Here is a 14,391-nt window from a genome sequence, read left to right as displayed (position 1 = left end):
TTAATTGTTTAAAATTTGTTTAATTCTTTTTAATTTTATTCAATGTTTTCTTCTTTCTTTCAGACGGCAATAGGTTCCTTACGACGCGATTGTTGTCATCGCTAAGGTTATAAAATCAAAAACTACTATTTGTACTTTATTTTTATAATACATAGAAAAGGAAAACTTTCATCCCAATTTATTGAAGACTCAAATGAATCCACTTAACCTCATTTTGCTGTAAATAACTTTTCAAATAACAGAATACGAGAAAAAATAAGACTTGGCTTAAAAGTCTCGCTATCAGACCGTAAAATATTTTAAGTAAAAAAAAATGCTGTATGTCACCTGCCGTCAAAAAAATGTCAACAACTCTTCTATAATTTAACGTAATTAATCCAATATGTACATGATATTATTATAAATGCTGTAGTTACCATAAATATTATGAATGCTATCCTTACCCTTTGTCATTTCTGTGAAGCACACGGACCGCGATCTTTATTTTGCACGTTTACAACTGATAATGACGAACACATTACGGAACCTTCCAAAGCAAGTGTTCAGTGTACAGGCTGTGCCTCGTTAGGTCCTGAAACTGTTTTAAAATCTACAGACGACGATGGCACCATATATTGTAGCAGAGAATCTGTACCCAGTGCCGACGTTACGTCATTTCTGAGACAAGCTGCTATTCGAAGTATTACCTGTGAAGTAAGTATATTTCATAGGATTTACCTACATTAAATTGTTACTGCAGAAATATTTCGACCGTTTTCAATAACTTATCTCTTAGTATCAGAATCATATATTACAATATAATCACCTATATTTGTACATAAATAAATTTCTTAACAATGTAATACAATCTTACTTTAATTGGTCTCGTCCATTTCTTTATTATTATAATATTGATATCTAATGAAATTTATATAACTAGGTAAACTGGAGCAAGGATGGTGGCATAGTATATTTTAGTGAAGCACAAGGTCATGTGCTAAGCTTCACATTCCAGCTGTGCGATACACGAGCAAGAGGCCTCAAGCGATGGTTCTCTATACTGGTGCTTATGAAAGACAAGATGTTGCTCTTGAACATTACTCCAATGCTCTCTGAACACATGAAAGTAGGTTTATTGTAAGTGCTACATATTTGTGAATCACTAAAGAAGAAAGTTATATTAAATTCTTATTATTCTAAGAAAAATTGATTACATCTATTATTTTAACAATAAACAATCAATTTTTTAATATCTTTACCATGTGATCGGTCCTTCATGATGTGACTCTTGGTATTCAAATACCACTGACAGATACCCATTTAAAAATAAAAAACCTAATTTACAAAAGTTCATGAATGACTTCTGCAGTGAAGGAATATCACCATACAAAAAGCAGACTTGCAGTTTTTTTTCTTTTTTTTATTGCTTTATTACTGGTAGGGCGTTTTGTGGGCCTACATTGACAGGTACTAACATCGTGCCTATTTCTGCTGTAAAGCTGTAATGCATTTCAAATTAAAGGGTGAATCAGCTGTTGTACATTAAAAACTGGGACTTAGAACTCATTTTTCAAGGTGCATTAATGGCGATATTAACGTAGCAAGCTAAATTCATAGACCATTTTTTCCTAGGTGATCAGGAAGTCTCAAAAATGACTGCAAAAGATACCATTTACTGCATACACTCTTAAAAAAAATCCATTCCAAAAAAAACTCAACTGCTTTGAATGGATTATCTGCTTGATCCATGAATGTGCACTTATTTCATTGTTGCAATAATATTTTCAGAACATAGCTGCAGAGTTACAAAAATTGGCTGTTGCAGTTTTTGATGAGGAACAAAAAATTTGCTCACAGAGGGCATTGAGGTTAAGAACAGGGAGAAATGATTTTGGTCAGTCAAGGTCACTTGTTCAGTTGACAGGTAGGTACTATTCAGTTTTTTTTCTAAAACAAACATTTTGTAAAATCTGTTATCAAAACAAAACCTGCACTGCTTACTACACGCATCTCAGTAATCAATGTTTTCAGGAAACAAAGAAATATTCAAACTGTTGCACTCACATTTTTCATGGATACTAAAGGCAGGGGCACGTGTGTTTTCTGAAAATCTATATACCAGTCAAGATTTATTAAAAAAGATAAGTCCCATTATCCCAATTCTGGAGTCAAACTCAAGTGTTATTGAAAGTAAAGCAAAGTACATCCCTATGAGAGTTTTGGAGTCTATGTTATCAAATAATGTGTTCAGAGTAATGTTATTCTGTACATTGACCGGAGTGAATGTGAGTTTTTGAACTTTTTATTATATTAATCACATTATTAATATTCACAATATAAACGAACAAGCTGGTATTTAGTATTAGTTTAACATTATTCTGTAGAATCTGTACTGCTGTTTTTTTGTTGCTGTTCTTTTTTAAACCTGTTTAGAGCATGGAATAGTTTATAATTAACTAATATTACCAAAACAATAACATGTCTCAAGTAGTGCCATTTATGCAAGTAACCAAACAAATGGGTACACACTATTACATGGTCTATAATTTGGTCTGCCAATCTACAGCAGTTAAAAGGTATATAGATTCTAAAGCTAATCTTTTTTTAACATATACCAAACTTCTCAATTCAATTCATTGGTGGCATTTATTCAATATATATTTTTTTTATTTGTTTCAGATACAAATGCAAACCAATTTCAGGGATCCAGAAGAAATATTAATAAGTTTCAGGAGTTTACTACCAGAATTTGATTCATCAGCCAAACATAAAAAACCGAATACAGACCCTTGTATTATATCTGAAATAGAACATGGTAATTTTATTTCCAAATGGATGCAAACTTTACCTGTTAATTGTGAGTTTATTACTATTGAAATTAACTCAGTACTCACGAATAACTAAAGGGTTATATAATGATAAAAGCTATACATGATATGATTTATTATGACATGAATTATTCCAGGTCCAACGCTGATGAAAAAAATTGAAATTGCAATAAAAAATGAACATTTTAATGAAGCAGTTCTTCGCCAACATGTCTTATCATTGGTTTTACAATGGCAAGGGTAAATTGAAAAACTCAGTCCATTGGTTTGATACAAAAAACTAAAATATGGGTTTTGAATAGAATTTTTCTATTTGTTTTTTTGTCTTTGTTACTTCCAGAATAGCACAAGCTGTAAAATCAACCATGAAATCATCAGACAACAAAACAGATTCTGTTAAATTGAAACAAACACTCGGTGTAGCTCAGTATGATGAAACATTACTTAAATATTGGATGGATGCATTCTGTAAATAAAATGCCGATGTGTAGTTATTTAACTAATATTTTCTGAAATAATTAACTTATTTTTGTATTTATTTTTAAGGTGTTATACAAAGCTGAATGTTCACTTAATAATAAAAATGTTTACTATTACCTACTGTTGTAGTTTTTCATCTTTACGAAATTAATTATTTCAGTGATAAAAAATATCATATCAGTTTAGTTATTTCCAAACTAAGCTGTCCTTTGTAAGAGATGTCAAAACTTTAATATGATGAATGCCAAACATAATAAGAATAGAAAATGTGTTTAGGCCAGTGGGTCATAACGTAAACCCTGTGACTGCCAATGAGTCTAGTCCATTGGTCCTGAAATCTCTACTAATTGGTATTCATTGTTTCCGTAAGTCACGTTATTTTTGGTCAATATTCGGAATATTCACGTCTATGATTTATGGACACTTGATATATTGGTGCGGCCTTTACTGTGGCCACATGGTATCCGTCATAGTGTTCAATGAGTTAAACAATAGTAGTGTCAACAATTTAGCTGATAAATATTGCTTATTATATAGAGAATTGGCAATCACCCACATCAAGTTGATATCATTTACATTGTCTGCCTATCAAAGGTAATTAATTATTATCTACTATAAAGACAACACTAGATCAATTAGTACATATAAAAGGCGAAATATTTGTTAGTGTTGTTGGGACTATTCAATTATAAAATAATACCAAGTAATTAGGGTGTGTAGTCCTTATATTAAAAATTAGACATTAGCACGACGACTGGGCCTTGCTTTTTCATGTCCCTTGGTGCGAACATAGGGTTTAGTGTGAGAGCGCGGTGCTCCTGGAGCAGGGCCAAAGTGACGCACTGCCTCACGAGCATTTCGCTGACCTTGTACCAGTACTGTCTTCTTGCCAGTCGGAGCACGAAGAGCCAGCTGATCAAAAGTAAGAATTTCTCCTGTAAATACAGAAAATTGAAATCAATTTTCATTACAGATACACAATCAAACAGAAACATCATAACATCTTTGAAAGATGTTTTAAAAAAATTGACATGGCCTAACTTACGTTGCAAAGATTAAAATTAATATTTATTTACATAAAAATATAAATTGCCATATGTTTGATGGACCATCAACAATTGATAAACCAATCTGGCAAATTTCTTTTTTTACTGATCAGAATAAACTCTGTAATAGTATCTCTGTAATAATTTAAATTAGAAATAGTTTGTTAGTAGTAGTGTAGAAGCATTAAGAAAATATTTTTTTTCTTACAATTGGCTTCACTGGTGCTCATAAAATAAAATTATAGTGTTGATCTATAACAAATCTCTTTTTCAAATTAATTATCAAAGTTAATTATCAATTTACAATATAATTATCTTATATAAAATTATTAAATGATCTTTTCACATCCAACAGACTTGTTATTATTTACTCCTTTTAAAGTATCAGAAGAGTTATTTTATGGACTTAACAATAATAGATAGTAAATGGGAGTCTCTAAATATACATTGAACACAATATAATAATAGTGAGCTAAAATTGTTAGTTTTGAGCATGAGATTTATAACATGGATAAGTTCAACTGTTTTTCTCAGAATCTAATAAACTTGTATTGCCTTATATAGTAAATTCTGGACGTTAATTTATTTTTTCGGAGATTCCTGAACGATTTTATTTCTGTTATTTCTATGATTTATAACCTTATTGGCAGAAAAAACAAACATCTCACCTCCAGCAGCCAAAATGCGTGCACGAGCTTTTTCGGTAACATGAAGAGCAGCCACCGTCATCTTCGGTATCTTGTACAGTCTCACGTCATTTGTGACTGTCCCCACTACCACGGCAATCAAACCCTCACGAGTTGGCTTCTTCATGTGGCGCGCCAAACGAGACACAGAGATTGGTGGCCGGTTGATACGGCTCATAAAGAGCCGGCGTAGAACGATCTGATTGAATTTGGCATTTGTACGTCTGGCCAAGTATCTGTAAAGCTGTGGACAAATAGTTGAGGTTATCGTAGGTCTACAACAATTTTCGCAGACAAACTATGTGCGTATAATAACAAATAAAATTTTAAGTAACATCGCTAGTTATAATGAAACATTTAATCGTAAGTACCTTTACAAGTAACCTCAAGTAAATATCTTGAGATTTAACTTCGGTGCGCCGAACTTTCCTGTCGTGTTTATGATTGATGTCAATACCCTGAAATATTCATAAGAACACATAATTATCACAGTTTCGTAATTAAAATCACTTTGAACTTTCACATCACTGTATTTTCACTTGGATTTTTAAAGATTTATTTATTTATTCGTTTGGCAAAACTCACCATCTTGACAACCAGAAGAAAAAGAGACTATAGACAATAGAACAGAGTATCCTAGATACATCAAAATGTTTGACAGTTTATGTTGGTGTTACCAATAAAATATTTGGTGTGGCAATCTTACACTCTGGCAGGAGCGAAGTTGTTGAATTATTTTATTTTGTTTATTTAATAGTGTTTCTTCATGTTTAAATTTGTAATTTTGGAGGTTTTATTGAACTTAAATTTAATCATTGCAATTATTCTGCGATTTTTCCTCACGTACTGGTGACTGTCCTCGTCGATCTTATAGATGACGACGACGACTTCGATCTAACCAATAGATATACTCACTGAGTTTTTCACCAGTTCTTCTCAATGGGTCGCGATTCCGATACTGTCGTAGATTCTGCGAAAGACTCCTCGTATTGGGGTTAGTGTTAATAAATCCAAACAGGTTAAGCTCGTGAGTTCACCTACCGTTCACACGTAGTTGGAATAGAGTCTCAGGCTACTAGTGATTAGGTAAGGATAAAAAGGGCAGACTTCGAACTCAAAGTGTCAAGAGCATTGAATAAATGAGTTTCAGGGCTCCGACGCAAGTTTTTGAGCAACGGGGAGGTTTCAGTGAGAGCAGTCAGTTCAACTGCGACAAGCTCCGCTTACCATTCCTAACACGTAGGTGGAAGTCAGGCGGTTTCCTCCTGACCAAAAAATAAAAAAGATTTATTTACGTTAAAGTTATCATCAAGATTGTTTTCTCATAATTTCTTATTATTATTTACATATATGTATATATTTAAAGATGCGGGGATCTTTTAAGTTTAAAACAGAATCCAATATGTCATTCTCCTCATAAAGATCTTTTTAATGTCACTCTCGCGGTTATGAAACAAGTGAGGAAAGACTTTAGTTATGTCAACAGGACAATTTAGTTTCGACCGCCGTTTTTTCAAAAGGGATGGAATTTAATACGAAACATAAAAAATTAACAAAAGCCAAAAATTCTGTACGTACGCCTTCAATTGCGAGATCACGTTTAAACAAAAAGAAAATTATCACGAGACAAAGAAAATGTGCGTGTCTTCCTGAAAATTATTCTGTGGTAGAATTCCCAGCAATTTGGAATGAACTACGACAAAACGGTCAGCTCTGTGATGGAACGATAATGTGTAGGGATTTGAAAGCAATAGGTGTTCATCGCGCCATACTATCAGCAGTTAGCCCATATTTTAAAGCTATATTTATAAACTCTTTAAACAAAGGTGAACCTGAGGAAACTAAAATATTTGTAGATGTTCCTAGTTTCTATATGAATCTAATACTGGATTACGCTTATACTGGAACTTGTAAGGTTACAGCAGAGAATGTTGAGTATCTTCTGCCATACGCAGACAAATTCGATGTTGTGGGAGTTATCCAACTTTGTTGCCAGTACTTACTGCAAGAATTAAAACCTCATAATTGCCTAGGAATATTTAAATTTGCTCGATATTATTTTTGCGGTGAATTAGAAAAGAAGGGGAAAATGTTTATAAGACAGCACTTTAATAAGATACTAAAGGAATGTAATGAATTTAAATCGCTTACTTTCGAAGAATTGGAAGACATTTTACGAGATGACGAACTGAACGTTAAAAATGAAGAAATTGTTTTTCAAGCTTTAAAGACTTGGGTCGAACATGACTTAGAAAACAGGAGAAAGTACATTCCGTCATTGCTTTCATGCGTTAGATTTGGTCACATAAGTTTTAAATATTTCAAATCAAAAATATTACAATGGCAGCCAGTGGTTGATGATGTGGTAAATATATATTTCTCTATTTTGAGCTTAGAGATGATTAATAAATGTATAATAGTTAATTTAAAAAATTATTACAGAAATGCCAAGAAGCGTTATACCCAGCAGTGGTGTTTTTAACATTACTAGATTCAAGACCTGGTATGGAAGCAGATTTAAACGATCCACTGGCGCGACCTAGAATTCCTTTTGAAATACTTTTTGCTGTTGGAGGATGGAGTGCTGGTAGTCCTACGAGCTTTGTTGAAACATACGATACAAGGTTGATTCAGTATTTAATTTATGCTTGCAATACTTACTCTAGATATATAATATAATTATTGAGTTATTTGCCAGCAAACAACTATAAGCAACTAATCGACAATGATATCGTTCATTAGCTGTTTTAAAGAGTAAACCCAACTATTTTTATTGAAAGCCATTCAAACCTTTGTCGTTTCAACTATTAAAACTTATTAGGTACTGGTCGAATAAAGACATACATAAAAATTCGCACAAACGCGAGTATGTTGTTTTGTAGGTCAAGCATGTTGCCGTCATAGATCCTGTGAATATTTGTACTTGAATCTTTTCTGTATTTGCTACTTGGATGCGGGCGCATATTTTCTGCCCGTGCATGTTCGGTTTTAACATTGCTCTAAGAGTTTCGTCAAGTTCGAAAGCCTGCGTAGTGTGGAACAAAATGTAGACTCAGAGAGCTATTCTGAGCTTTTATTAATAGAGCCTCGCCAAAGCATAAATAAAATAAATTAAATAATCGTATAATTGATGTAGGAGATGATTTAACCTGCAACTGAAAATTATTTCGCTTGATGTTCTGCTTTTGGAGGCATGATAAAAGCTTCATATATTTCAGAGCTGACCGCTGGTTTCTTTCAATTCACATGGACCTTACTCCACGTGCTTATCACGGCCTCTGCACACTGAACAATCTGATTTATATGATCGGAGGTTTTGATGGTAGTGACCATTTTAATACGGTACGTTGTTACGACCCTGTCACTAATACGTGGCACGAACGCGCCTGTATGTATCAAGCCAGATGCTACGTCAGCGTTGTCGTGCACGGTCAGTATTAGATTAAAATCATAGGGATATTGATAGTTTTATGAAATTTTATCAATTTTTGTAAATTTGACAATACTTAACTATGAACATTCGTGTAGTATTTTAATTTAGGTACATTGATTCTCAGCGGTATTCGGTATATTGCAACAGTTCCCTGCTAGAATATGTGATTCTCGATCCAAAAAATAATCGATAATCGTCTTTATTATTTTCCCTAATATTGGTTTTGCTTAATTAAAATGTAGTCTAATTTAGAGAGGTCGCTCGTGAGATTCGATTTATTCTTTAAAGATTTTATACCTTGGTAACTAGACTTTTAAGCCACACTGTTTTCAACTGATAAAACCATAGGCAATTAATATTTTTCTGTTAGGTTAAGGTAGTAGTTATCAGTCTTTGTATACCTACTTTTTTATATTCGAAGTTGTTTTCTATTTAAATCTTAAATTATTAAATATTTATATTAGACGGTATGATATACGCACTTGGAGGATATAATGGACGTACTCGTATGGCTTCAGTAGAACGGTACTATCCTGACAGAAATCAATGGGAGATGACCACTCCAATGAATAAACAGCGCTCAGACGCTAGCGCGGCATCACTAGGTGGCAAGGTGCATATTTTACTAAATATAAAAATTATTTCGTGGCATAGACTAGCGGATAATTAATTTCAGATGTGTTGTCATATTACTAGTTCTTGGTGGATCCTGGGATAGCTAGTCTTAGTAATTATATACCTACCATACTTATTATAAATATTTAATACAAAAAAACCCACAAAATTAGCTTTTAATCTAGCATTGTTGATTATAATAGTGGAAATAAATTTTATTGACTTCTTTTAATTTGAATAGTAGTAGTTCGACCGTTATTCCAGTAGCCTCACAATCGCCATGCGCCTACCTATTTTATTGTAGTGATATAGCTTAAGTAACTAATTAATACATTTGAACTTAACATTATTTCTATTTATATGTATTTTTCATTTAATGTTAGATTATTTTTTTAATGCTTAGTTAAAAATCATGCTTTAATAGCTCTTATATTGTACACTATTCCCCTCTTATACATCGTATTTCTCTCTGATAATGGTTTGCTGGAAGAAAACTCATGAATGAGTTAAGCTCGCCTTTGTACATAGTATTTAGAATTCTTTAAATCTGTTTTTATTGTATTTTCTTTTGTGTACAATAAGTATAAAATAAAAATAAAATAAATAAAATTAACAGCCCTTTAGAAGAAATTGTTCTAGATTTTTAATCGTTAGTGTCTGTGTGCTTAGTGCGAGCTTTTAACGTTCTTGATAGCGTAAAAGTTCACTCAAATTTGTGTAGAGTTCGAACAACGCCCCTAGCGGCAAACGTTCCAACTCCACTCTTCCATTTACTGGTAGTAGGACCTCTTGTGAGTCCGCACGGGTAGGTACCACCACCCCGCCTATTTCTGCCGTGAAGCAGTAATGCGTTTCGGTTTGAAGGGTGGGGCAGCCGTTGTAACTATACTGAGACCTTAGAACTTATATCTCAAGGTGGGTGGCGCATTTATCACTTAACCACTTGACACCAGGTGGGCCGTAAGCTTGTTCACCCATCTAAGCAATAAAAAAAAACTAAGCACACTGATTTATTACTTTTATTATCCAGATTTATATAGTGGGCGGTTTTAATGGACAAGAAGTATTGAGTTCTGCAGAAGTCTTTGACCCAGAGACGCGTCAATGGAGTTTCATCAGGTCGATGCTCAGTCCTCGCTCGGGAGTTAGTCTCATCGCCTACAGGGAATGCTTATTCGCGCTAGGTGGCTTCAATGGATACAGTCGTCTTAATACTGGTGACTTTAGTTTTCCTACAATAATATCAATTATTTCCAAAATATAGTCTTAATACCACATTTAATTTTAAATCGCGCTATGGTGATTTTAGTCACTCTTTGGAAGTACATCTTCACGGGTGTGAGACTTATTTTATTTATTAGTCCCACGAGTCATTTTATACTAATCATACACACAATCAGATTAAAATGACACTACGTCCCTTGTTTGCCGCAGACCAGCGGCTCTCAATCTTTTTTACACAGTTAGAACACTAACATATTCTTAAGAAATTTGCGACACCCTCAAATAAGTGCAATATTTTGATAGCATCAAAGTGAAGTGAAGTATGTATAGGTAGGTACATTTATTAAACGTAGTTGTACAGTTAATATCTAGTAAACAGTTGTATATTTACACTATGTAAGTAGCACAGAGATGCAAATTCGCAAGATCACCTTAGACAAAAATATCATATTTGTAAATATCGCGAGACACATGCCAGGAGCTTACGACCAACCAATGTGTCGCGATACGGTGGTTGAGAGCCGCTGTCGTAGATAATAGACTTAGTGGGGTTTATGAGTTGATTTAATTTTTAAATTATTATTTAACAAAGGTGAGAAATTTAATCCACAACGCGGCGGCGAATGGCAGGAAGTAACGGAAATGTTTAGTGCAAGAAGTAATTTCGCCACGGTTCTGTTGGACGATATGATTTTTGTCATCGGAGGATTTAATGGTATGAAATGATACTATAGGAAACTATTCGCATAACTTTCGATAGGACCATAAGGCTAGATATTTTATCTGAAATAGGTTTATTTGTCTTTTTCTTAGGATTTATATCTAGGCTATACTCGTAATTCTTACATCAAATATATTTAATATTCAGAAACAGGTTATTTACTTCAGAGGAATATATTAGCAAAAAGAATTTTATCCTTGACTATTTAAAAAACCGACCTTTTTTTATTGCATAGATTGGTGGACGAGCTCACAGCCCATCTGGTGTTAAGTGGTTACCGGAGTCCATAGACATCTACAACGTAAATGCCGCCACCCACCTTGAGATATGAGTTCTAAGGTCCCAGTATAGTTACAACGGCTGCCCCACCCTTCAAACCGAAACGTATTACTGCTTTCCGGCAGAAGTAGGCAGGGTGGTAGAACCTGCCCGTGCGGACTCATAAGAGGTACTACCACCACCACTACCACCAGTAATTACGCAAATTATAATTATGCGGGTTTTATTTCTATTTTTTTATTACACGTTGTTATTCCTTCAGCGTGGAAGTCAATCGTGAACATTTGTTAAGTACCTACCTATTTCATTAGAAAAATTGGTACCCGTTTGCCGGATTAGAACACTGGTGCATCGCAAGATACGATTGCATCAGAGGTTTTACCCTATAGGCCACGTCGACTAAATTATGTATTCACAGTTTATTCACAGTAATACATGTTATGTTCCCTACTTGACAAATAATTAGTACGGAAAGTATTGATAATAAGAAGATGTAGAAATATCTAGACGCAATGTCTGATTTCCATTATTTCAATTTGTAAATAAAAAAATGTCTGTTTAATTTAATATCTATACGATCTTTTTTGGAATAAGATTTCTTTAACTAATTGATATAAAAAAAAACTGCAATTATTACACTAGTACACCCGGCTTTGTGCTTTTGGCGCTATAATTTGATGACTTCTGTAATTCTCAATGTTTCATTAAGTTGCTGTTTGATTATTTTTTTGATAATTTCTGTAATTCTCAATCTTTCATTATGTGACTTTTGTTTTTTGATAATTTCTGTAATTCTCAATCTTTCATTAGGTGACCTTTTTTTTTGATAGCATCTGTAATTCTCAATTTTTCATTAAGTGGCTGTTTGATTTTTTCTAGGGTCCACAACAATTCCTCTCGTGGAATGCTACGATGGAGATACTCTAGAGTGGTACGACGCCGCTCCAATGAACTTGAATCGTTCAGCGCTCAGTGCTTGTGTTCTTGCCGGTTTACCGAACGCGCGTTCCTTCTCTTATTTGGCGAAAGCTGTGCCTGCCGCTGGTGCTGATCAAGCTCCTCAATCCTAACAATTACGAAGTCATTTAATACCAACAATTTAAAATTTACCTTTGATGGTGTTGAAGTGGTGCAATCGAAATGCAATAATTTTTGGATTAATTATGAAAATCATCAACTGTATTAGTGACTTTTTTGTAATTATGCGATTGTTTCAAATATCTGTGATATTTTAATTGTATATAGGACTTTCTGTAAATCTTTTATCGAATCTTAAATCATGGTGCATCCTTATTTTATTATGAAAATGCTAATCGTTTATACTTTTTTTTTGTTTTGAATACGTGCGTCTTTGTAAAATAAATGTATCTAATTGTTCGGTAAATTTGTGAGATAGTTTTTCTGTGATAAAATTGAAATTTAAAGGTTATTTTTGAAACTTATTTTTATACTTGACAATGTTAAAATCATGCAGCAGATCGGCGCAGTGTGAGGAGAAATCTGTGATATTTTTTATTTGTTTTTAAAATGGTAAAAACATGATAAATGAAATTTTTGTAAACCGAGAAATATAAATATGAAATAAAGAAAAACATTTATATTATTAAAGTATTTTATATAGGTATACATATTATGTATTATAACAAGAAAACATTTATTAAGCGTGATCATCGAAATCCGCATGGAAATTACAATAAATGTGTGTGGTGTCAAGGATGGGATAGCCATTAAAGACTTCGAACTCAAGTCTTAAGGTGGTTACAGCATTCACTCTATGTGGCCTGTGGACCTTCAGTAAACATTGGGTACCTCCAGGCAATTCATGATTCGCTCTAGGATCTAAGTTATTTTGAAACTTCGCTTCCTGAAACTGTGTGTCACTAGGGTCGCTGTTTCAACTGCACACAAATTTGTAACTTTTACGCTATCGAGAACGTTAAAAAACTCGCACTAAGTACACTGAACTAATATTAAATTGTTGTATGCGACTGGCATTTGCGTGAAAGGTGTGGCACGAGGGTGTGATTAAGAAGAATTGGTGATTTTCATGGCAGTTCCCGTAACATTCTGAAAATATCGTCATTCGGTGGGATTGATATTTCGAGCTCTGTGAACTCTGATCTTGAGGCTAAATTCGCTTCTATAATATTGAGACTACTAACAGATACCAGACTTGTAGGTATCATACAAAGCAGAGGTTCGGTGAAACGGTCCTTGCGCCGGAGCTCCCAAATTTTTATTTTTTTATTGCTTATATGGTTGGACGAGCTCACAGCCCACCTGGTGTTAAGTGGTTACTGGAGTCCATAGACATCTACAACATAAATGCGCCAACCACCTTGAGATATAAGTTCTAAGGTCTTAGTATAGTTATAACGGCTGCCCCACCCTTCAAACCGAAACGCATTACTGCTTCACGGCAGAAATAGGCAGGGTGGTGGTACCTACCCGTGCGGACTCAAAAGTGGTCCTACCACCAGCTATTATTTGTCTCCATGCAGAACAGGGTTATTGGGGTTGTTGATAATGTTGATCATTTGAAACCTATGGGTTATACACTGCTGCTATGTACTCTTCATTAAGTGAGTCGTGGAGTCGTGTCCCTTTCAAGACAATAAAAGGAGGGCCACAAATTTCTAAATTTTGATAATAAAGGGTTTTGTTTAAATTTCGAATAACAAAATGTAGTTGAGTGAAATTTTGAAATATGTACCATGTTACATTGGCATGTTAGTCATTGTCATGACGGGCATGCTGCACTCACGAGAGCGTAACATTAATAAAATTTAAAGTTGCAACGTATGTACTTATAAATGTAATATACTAGGACTATTGTTTCAACAAGTTTTCATTTCTATAGACGCATGCTTACGCGTTTAACTCGTTTATTTTAGTTACAGTGTAGACAGACACCTTTAAAGACAATATGGGTAACAACATTTCAACTGGAACGGCCCTTTGATTGAGGCATCATGTTCTTAAGAAATTTATTAATAGAAAATAAAAAAATAAATTTACTAATCAAATTCAAATTCTAATTCAAAATCATTTATTTCAACTTAGATGTCAGCATAACACACTTGTTCATAGATTATACACT

At 33.8% G+C, this 14,391-nt stretch overlaps 3 protein-coding genes across 4 annotated transcripts; 2 read left to right on the top strand and 1 right to left on the bottom strand.

The window, feature by feature from the left end:
* The first annotated feature begins 305 nt into the window (after window positions 1-305).
* Window positions 306-3,408, top strand: LOC101741932 (folliculin). 2 transcript variants are annotated; one of them, XM_004931537.5, is made up of 7 exons: window positions 306-693; window positions 920-1,105; window positions 1,768-1,903; window positions 2,011-2,264; window positions 2,659-2,836; window positions 2,945-3,047; window positions 3,148-3,408. In XM_004931537.5, exons 1-7 carry the CDS (start codon window positions 427-429, stop codon window positions 3,281-3,283), a joined length of 1,260 nt encoding a protein of 419 aa, XP_004931594.2. In that variant the 5' UTR covers window positions 306-426; the 3' UTR covers window positions 3,284-3,408. The 2 variants fall into 2 exon arrangements, with proteins under 2 accessions (XP_004931594.2, XP_012550427.2); XM_012694973.4 differs by having other exon boundaries at window positions 316-693; window positions 2,659-2,794.
* A 586-nt stretch (window positions 3,409-3,994) lies between these two features.
* On the bottom strand, window positions 3,995-5,625 carry RpL18 (ribosomal protein L18). The gene is made up of 4 exons (NM_001043752.1): window positions 5,605-5,625; window positions 5,391-5,477; window positions 5,002-5,263; window positions 3,995-4,222 (listed from the first exon to the last, which is right to left on the bottom strand). Exons 1-4 carry the CDS (start codon window positions 5,605-5,607, stop codon window positions 4,023-4,025), a joined length of 552 nt encoding a protein of 183 aa, NP_001037217.1. The 5' UTR covers window positions 5,608-5,625; the 3' UTR covers window positions 3,995-4,022.
* An 846-nt stretch (window positions 5,626-6,471) lies between these two features.
* On the top strand, window positions 6,472-12,883 carry LOC101742076 (kelch-like protein 10). Its single transcript, XM_004931538.5, has 7 exons — window positions 6,472-7,384; window positions 7,462-7,643; window positions 8,238-8,449; window positions 8,917-9,065; window positions 10,098-10,284; window positions 10,884-11,006; window positions 12,171-12,883. The coding sequence occupies exons 1-7, from the start codon at window positions 6,542-6,544 to the stop codon at window positions 12,359-12,361; spliced, it is 1,887 nt and encodes a 628-aa protein (XP_004931595.1). The 5' UTR covers window positions 6,472-6,541; the 3' UTR covers window positions 12,362-12,883.
* Window positions 12,884-14,391: the final 1,508 nt, after the last annotated feature.

The sequence above is a fragment of the Bombyx mori genome, chromosome 11 (genome assembly GCF_030269925.1).
Source record: "Bombyx mori chromosome 11, ASM3026992v2".
Taxonomy (NCBI): domain Eukaryota; kingdom Metazoa; phylum Arthropoda; class Insecta; order Lepidoptera; family Bombycidae; genus Bombyx; species Bombyx mori.
Note: the sequence above shows the minus strand (reverse complement) of the source record. Positions and strands in the feature narration are given on the sequence as shown.